At 36.5% G+C, this 7,712-nt stretch overlaps 1 protein-coding gene across 1 annotated transcript; it reads left to right on the top strand.

Moving 5' to 3' along the window:
• The first annotated feature begins 573 nt into the window (after positions 1-573).
• Positions 574-1,995, top strand: Krtap27-1 (keratin associated protein 27-1). The gene has a single exon (XM_090331237.1). It carries the CDS (start codon positions 1,393-1,395, stop codon positions 1,993-1,995), a length of 603 nt encoding a protein of 200 aa, XP_090187363.1. The 5' UTR covers positions 574-1,392.
• Positions 1,996-7,712: the final 5,717 nt, after the last annotated feature.

Here is a 7,712-nt window from a genome sequence, read left to right as displayed (position 1 = left end):
AGATAGATAAATAGATTACAAAATTTGAATACAAAGGACATTGGAAACAAACTTGTATACAGGAGAATTATCAATTTTGAGAAGCACAAACTCAAGTAACACTGCACTTGGTGTAAAGTGCTTTCATAACAAGTGTTTGAAATTCTTTGGAATAGTCATCTTCGAAAACCAAGAAAGTTATAGAGGAGGCAGGATGGACAGAAGTAAAAATAATACACACCCAAATGGACTTACATAGACAGAACTAAGTTTGTACCTTCTATAGTACATTTCTGTGAGTATAGTCTACATTAATTTATGATATATTTATAAATATATTTCAGAATAATTAGAAGTGAGACAAATTTTTCAACCTGTAAAGTACTAATGAATCTGATGTCATTGTTAAATTTTCCATATATGCATCCAATGGTTATACTATGATAACTTGATTACTGATAGTTTGCCCCATAAATAGGTACAAATATCTTGTTGGTCTAAAGCTATAACCCCTTTATACAACTACTGAAAGTTGATCTAAAAAACCCAAAATGATAATGAAAAGTCTGTTTTGTAATCTCTTCCCATAGAGCACAATGTGAAGGAAAAGCTGAATATTCTTGCATGATTTTCATGCCTTTCATAATTTCTGCAGGAATGTGTCATCATGGCTAAGTCTTGTTTTAAATGTGTAAAAATGAAGACAAAAGGTCAACTTTGCTCATTTTTCCTTAAAAATTGGATGGATAAGTCAAAGGAAGCAGCAGTTACTTCTAAAGGAGAAAATTAAAAAAAAATGGTTCACATAGCATCCTGCAAAGAGTAAAGGAGATTAAAATGTCAGACACAGAGAAGGGATGAGAGAGCACTGACCACTCAGCGTGTGGAATGACCAGCAAGGTAGAACTCCACTGCAGAACTCACTCCTATCCTAATTAACCAGAGGGCCACAATCTGAAGCTGTGCCCACGTCTACTGAAATGTCTTGAATATCTGATTACTATATTCTGACAGTCTGGTTTTCTCAGAACTCTAGGGCTGAATATTACTGAGCCTCCACATACCAACTTTGTCCACCTCACCACAGTGCCTTGCTTGGAGGACATGTTGCGACTCCACTTTGACCAACCTCTCCCAGGTGAGTCATATGTAGGGCTCACTTGAAAGCCAATTTGAAGAAGCGACATGGACTTGCATCTTTGTTAGGAAGCCATCATCTCACCATATGACTAAACAAAGGCTAATGAAATGGTAACCTTCAAATTAGTTTGAGCAATAAGCAGCAAAGGAGTCTTGAGGGAGAGCCAACACCCAGGTTTCTGAGTGCTATATAATCTCCCAGCAAAGAATTTAATCTTCAAACCTGGCATGGCAAATCCTTTTTGACTAACTTCAATTAAGGGTTTTAGCACTATGTCTCATCGCTGCTGCCACTCGCTCAGAGGCTTCGGGGAGGCCCCTTCCTTGTCTGCCATTGTGCATGGCTGTAATCCTGTACGTTTTGAAGATGGATTGTTTTTGCCCAGCAGCTGCCATAGTAGAACATGGCTCTTGGATAACCATCAAGAAACCTGCAGTCCGACTACCAGTTACCAACTGACCAATTACAAACAGGACCAGAGCACAGAAGAGTCTCATGTGTCAAGTCCCTGCTTCTCTCTAGTTGTCCAAACAACATGCTCCAATTCCAAGGCCAGTGAGAGGACAATCTGTCCATCAGGAAGTCTTCCAACAGTGGTGGACTGTGCTGTGCATCCCGGCCCATCAGAAACCCATCAGCAAATGGGGTTTGTAGCCAAGACCTGCCAACCTGCATCCCACACAGCAAAGTGCAGTCCAGTAAAGACTCCAGTGTGGATAAGTTGCCAAACTCTGGAATGTGAATCCAGCCAAGTACAACTTCAGATCCCTGAAGCCAGTTCCTGTAGCCCCGTGGTCCATGCTGTACCAGAGGCACAACTCCTGGAATCTTCTAGCACCTACAAACCAACTTGCTGTGTTACTGGTGGTTTGTAATTGTATGGTATGTGAGGGGCTTTGAAGGTGCTATGTCCAATTCAAATGGATAATGGAGCTGCTAAGGATCTTCACTTTTGTAAATATAAAATAATGTGTGTTCATGTATGTGCACATGTAACTTATATTTCTTTCTCCAAAGATAAGTTTCTTTTTAGATGGCTTGGCACTGTTTCACCTAGTAAGCTGGGGTTTTCATAAAATAAAAAAGCATATTTATTAATTTAGATTTCTTGCACACTAGTCATTATAGAGTGATAAATTGCATTCAGGGAACAATGACAGGGACTCTTGACATGACAGGAGTTACTATCTATGGACATATTTGGGTTGTGCTGGTTGACTAGTATGATATCGATATTCGGTATCCAGATATTGTAAGGGTTGAAACAGACCTAGAAAGCTTTGTTGTTCTGTAAGTTCTGAGAAGTCCAACTCCTAACAAATTGGCATGTGGTTATTAACAGCAGAAACATGGAGTCTCCTCCTGTATATAGCCATTCTATTCCAATCAAAACACACCCCAAATGACTATGGGGCAAAATGTTTTCCCTGAAAAGTTCAATCACATTTTGAAGTGTATCTCCACAGATTTTAGGAAGACAGATTTCAGAATGCTAACTAGGGGGGCTTTCACTACAGTCTAGTTAGCATTAGACTCTTCACTGCTGTTCTTTCTTTCTTGAACATTTCTCAAGTGCTTTTTGGGTGGGAAAATATGTTCTTTCAATAAACTTATTTCACTTTGAACTTGTAGCCTCATTTGTCAAGAGTTTTCTTTCCTTTTTATTTAATCATGGAAGTGGGTTTTATAGGGTTTCAAAGCTTTTTAAATTTGAGCAAAAATAGTGTAAACCGTAAAGGTTAAAACCAACATGGTTCCATGGACATATTTTATAACAGGATAAATGCTACATTCTTATGTCCCCAAAGATGGGACATAATGTGAAAGTATCAAGACAGAATGTGTGAAATGGGTTGATTTTACTTTGTGTGAGTTTGCATATTGAGAGTTTATGTATGCATTTTAATGGGCATTTTGATGAGCAAAATACAGTTGGGTTTGGGAACCTAGCCTTTGCAGAGAGATTTCCTGGCACTCAATATTCTGGATGAGGCCTGCTTGACTCTGTGATTAGGGGTAATGTTCTATTTTTGGTAGTACTAGGATTTGACCTTAGGGCTCACAGTTGCACTCTATCACTTGAACCACACTCATAACTCATTTTTTAAAATTAGTAACATCTTATCTTTTGCCCAGGCTCATGTTTTGCCCCAGATCAAGATCTTCCTATCTTTGCCTCCCCCATAGCCAGGATTATAAGTATGTACAACCAAACCTGGCCAATGGTGTTCATTGTTTTACCACTTTACACTTCATTGCTTCAACCTGAAGCTTAAATTGGCAAATATAGGAAACAAGAATCTTGAGAAGTTAATAAATTTAATGTACATATAACATTACTTAAACATTGTATTCAGTAAGCTTTAATATTTATCTAAATCTAGCTCAGAAAATGATTATAAAGAATATATACATATACAATGTATACATAAACAATACATACATATACATACACACATACATATACAATATATACATATTGTTTATATATAAATCTATACTATTTTATTTATATATCTTTTTTTATAAATGAACAATAGATTTTATAAAGAAGCTCTATTATCTCTGAAAAAGGCTACTCACCCATACTGTGGATTTTACGTACAGTGTGTTTTATGAGGGTGATGATTGAGAAACAGGCCTTCCCTAGTTGAATTGGGCTAGCAAAGATCTCTGAAGCTATTACAAAGCTAACATGATTGATAATTTAGCATTCAATTCTGTGGGTGTGGTGCTGGGAATTTCATGCTTCGGGTCCAGAAGTGCCCAGATACAGTCCCTTTCTGGGTTTATCTATGAGGGTTTCTGGATGAGACTGGCATTTAAATCTGGAAACCCAGTTCAGTCTATCACAATGTAGTTGCATCATGAAATCCATCAAGGATCTGGATAAAAGAAAAGGTCAGGAAAGGCAAAAATTGGTCCTCTCTCACTTCTAACCTTCCTACTTGAGCTGGAACTCAGAGCTTCTACTGTTCTTGGTCTAGAATTTACACTGTCAACTCTCTGGCTGCTCAGGCCTCCACACTACCAGGGGAACTGTATCATTGTCTCTTGAGATTTCCTGACATCTGCATCTACACATGGCAGACTATGAGATTTCTTAGCCATAAGCCATGTCATTACGGAAAAAAATATGCCTATGTAAAAAATCAATTTTGTTTTTCACTTAGTCCCGAGTAACAAATTATTTTCTATAAAGAGGCTTTACATCTGAATTCTATAAGCCACATATGCTGATTCTAGGTAGAGGGTAGAATTACAGTACCTGGGAGATACCCATTCCATTTTCTGATCTGGCTAGGGATCAAATAAAAAATCGTTCCTGAGGTCAAAGACACATACATAAAATTTTTAGTCCCAGAAAAAAACAAATACCAATGAAAACAAAGAGAAATATAAACACATGGCAACTTCTGAGGCTTTGAATCCACACAGTCATGTGAACAGAGGCATAGTTTATTTTCAAAGAAGATGGCTGCTAATGAGATCCAAACTGGGTTATTTAGGAACAGCTCAATTTTCTAAAGCCTCTGTGTATATCAAGTACCTGCAAGTACCTGCTTCATTTGCTCCTTTACTGGGAATAATTTATTGGACAGAACTTATTTTGTGAAAAGTGGCTATGTGTCGTGGCAGATTGGGTGGCTGGGAAGTACCAGAAAAGGATGACAAAAACAAGTTTGTTTGTTTGTTTGTTTTTTCCTGAATTTTCTTTGTGCATCATCCTTTTCAGGGTGACGATGACCACTCTCTAAAGGAATGACATTTGAATTCTTCATAGAGGTATATTTTATGGTCTTAAGTAGAAAAGACTTCTGATATTTGGAAGAGGAATGGGATGATGTACCAGGAGACTTGAGTGGAAAAGTTAGTGAATGTTGAAGAGCATGAAAATCAGATTGTGAAGAGACTTTGCTTAATTCTGAATTCTATCAATTACTACCTACACACCCTGGGACAAATTGACATTTCAAAGACTCAGTGCTTTCATTGTAAAATGGAGAAATTGATGGCCAGTACACTGGATGACGGTGACAACTAAATTATATAATGCCAGTTAAATGTTTAGTGGAGTGTCCAACACGGGGCAAGTGTGCAATAGAGCCAAGTGTCATTTGATTGGACTCAGTTTATTTTATGATTGAGGAGACTGAATTCCAACTCCAGGACAGAGACCCAAATAAGCTTTCTTTGCTATGCGAAAACAACTGGGGAAATGTGGAACATAACCTGAAGATTCCATGCAGAACTTATCTCACAAGAACACAGAAGCAATTAACATGGCTCCAGAGCATTTGTTATGAATCAATGGATGTATCTGATCTTGAGAGAAAAGACTCTATTAATGTGTGTGTAGATTTGGGTAGCTAAACTACATGGTTTTATCCAGCAAGTCAAAGGAAATTATAATCCATGATCAAGGACATTTCCTTGCCTATAGAAGAATAGGCATGATGAACCATAACAAAAAACTTAGTAATGGAACATTTAGCACTTTCCAAACATTTGACCATGTCTTAACATTTTAAACTGTGTTACTTTTTTAATCCCACGATTTTCCCAGTGAGGATAAAGTTCAGATAAAATGGATAAACATAGAGCTCTTCTATGACCTAGCAATTACACTCATTGGCATTTACCCAAATGTCCAGAAACAAGGATATAACTGAAGCCACTAGCACAACAATGTTCATTGCAGTGTTATTTACCATAGCAAAGATATGGAACCAATCCAGACGTCCCTCAGTAGATGAATGGATCAAGAAGATGTGGTACTTATACATAATGGAATTCTATGCTGTCATTAGAAAGAATGGAATCACCCCATTTGTAAGGAAACAGAAAGACCAGGAAAAAAATCACATTAAGTGAGGTAAGCCAGACCTAAAGGAACATAGACTCAATGGTTTCCCTCATCAGTAATAATTAGTACACATCTAGGACTCTCCTAGGAGAGGATTACAATAGTTCAAAACCTAGGTACATAAATAAGGTCATATAGGATGAGACGAAATAAAAGATATTGAAACAAGAGCTTTACCTTGTGTGATTGTTGTTCTTAATGTACTATGTTATTTCTTTTCTCATTTTTTGCCCCTATGGTTAATCTCATATTGTTACTGTATTTGACTTTTTTCCTGGTATAGTGTATATATGTTTATTTGTCTATTGGAAATAGGAAAGGGAAGGGGGGGAAACAAAATGATTGGGAGTGGATGGGGGGAGAGAAATGGGGATTAAAAACATGAGAGGGGTATCAATGTGTGAGAAGTAATGCACCCACTATCTTGCAAATATGAGTGTAACTCCTCTATACATTATCTCAGCAATAAAGTTTTTTTAAAAAAGAAATAGAAATGGACATACATTAAATGAAATGGAGACATTTGTTAGACGTGTATAGCATTTGTTTTGTGTATCTTAGTGAGGAACAAATATTAACTTTAAATCATGTGAACTTGAGCCCAGTGAGATGTTTAGGTAATAGGTACTAAGAATGTTCTACAATATACAATTTAAAAATTTAATATTAACATATCAATGTCTATATTGTTTAATGTCTACCTCATTCATTCATTCATTCATTCATTCTTTTTTGATACAGAGACAGGCCTACTACTTGCTGTATAAATCAGATTCGCTCATGAACCCTCTAACTCAGCCTCCTGATGTCCAGATTTTCTGTATGAATTATCACCCTGTTCATATGATTATTTAAATAAAATTCCCTAAAAATTTTTGAGCTCAATATAGAAACTTAATAGGAGATGAGAATTGGACTTTGTTTCACATTATATGAGAATCATTGACAAGATAAATCAGTTCTTCCCTAGCATATTTCTATTTTTACCACTTAATAATTTACCTTCTTTCAGCTAGAGTATTACTTAGAATAAAACACATTATAGGAAGACAGATACAAATATAGTAAAAGTCAAAAGCTAACTTGAAAGCAGAACCTTTTTGTGGTTGCTTAGTTGTAAGCAATTTGCCTGATTTTTTAAAATATAGCTTTCTCTAGCTTCATGGAGACAAACTTATTAATGAAATTGAGAGAGTGATTCCTTGGAGCCCAAGGCAAAATCAACAGTAATTGCCTTCACTTGTGAGAACAAAAAGATCCCAAGAGTAAATATCTGTAAAGAGTGGAGTTAAGTTCTATTCTTCCATTATTCAATATGGTATTGCTTGAGATATGCTCCTTCCAGAGGTCAGTAGTTACTAATTGACAAAGACAGAGAGAAGACAGATAAAGTTACAGATGAGATTAGCTCCCCTTCCATACTATACTGCTTTGCTGCCATTATTTTGCAGGAAGGTGCATGATCCTTATTTTCACTGGACTGTGCCCAGTGAAATACCAGGGCTAAAATGTCCCTTTCTCTATATACCTTGTAGAAAATGAATGGGAGAATTGAACATTTCTTCTGGTTTCTCCTTTGCTATGAACTAAATGTTAATGCTCTGTATAGTAGGAAACAAATGAAGCACTCCAAATTGAAATTTGCAAAAACAAAACACCTTTCATAGATTTCATTTTTAAATTAAATTAGACCATAGGAAAGCATAAAATAAATGAATTTAGCTT

Source organism: Megascapheus bottae, chromosome 1, assembly GCF_031878675.1.
Source record: "Megascapheus bottae isolate mThoBot1 chromosome 1, mThoBot2.hap1, whole genome shotgun sequence".
Classification (NCBI taxonomy): domain Eukaryota; kingdom Metazoa; phylum Chordata; class Mammalia; order Rodentia; family Geomyidae; genus Megascapheus; species Megascapheus bottae.
This window is presented reverse-complemented; position numbering and strand designations above follow the sequence as displayed.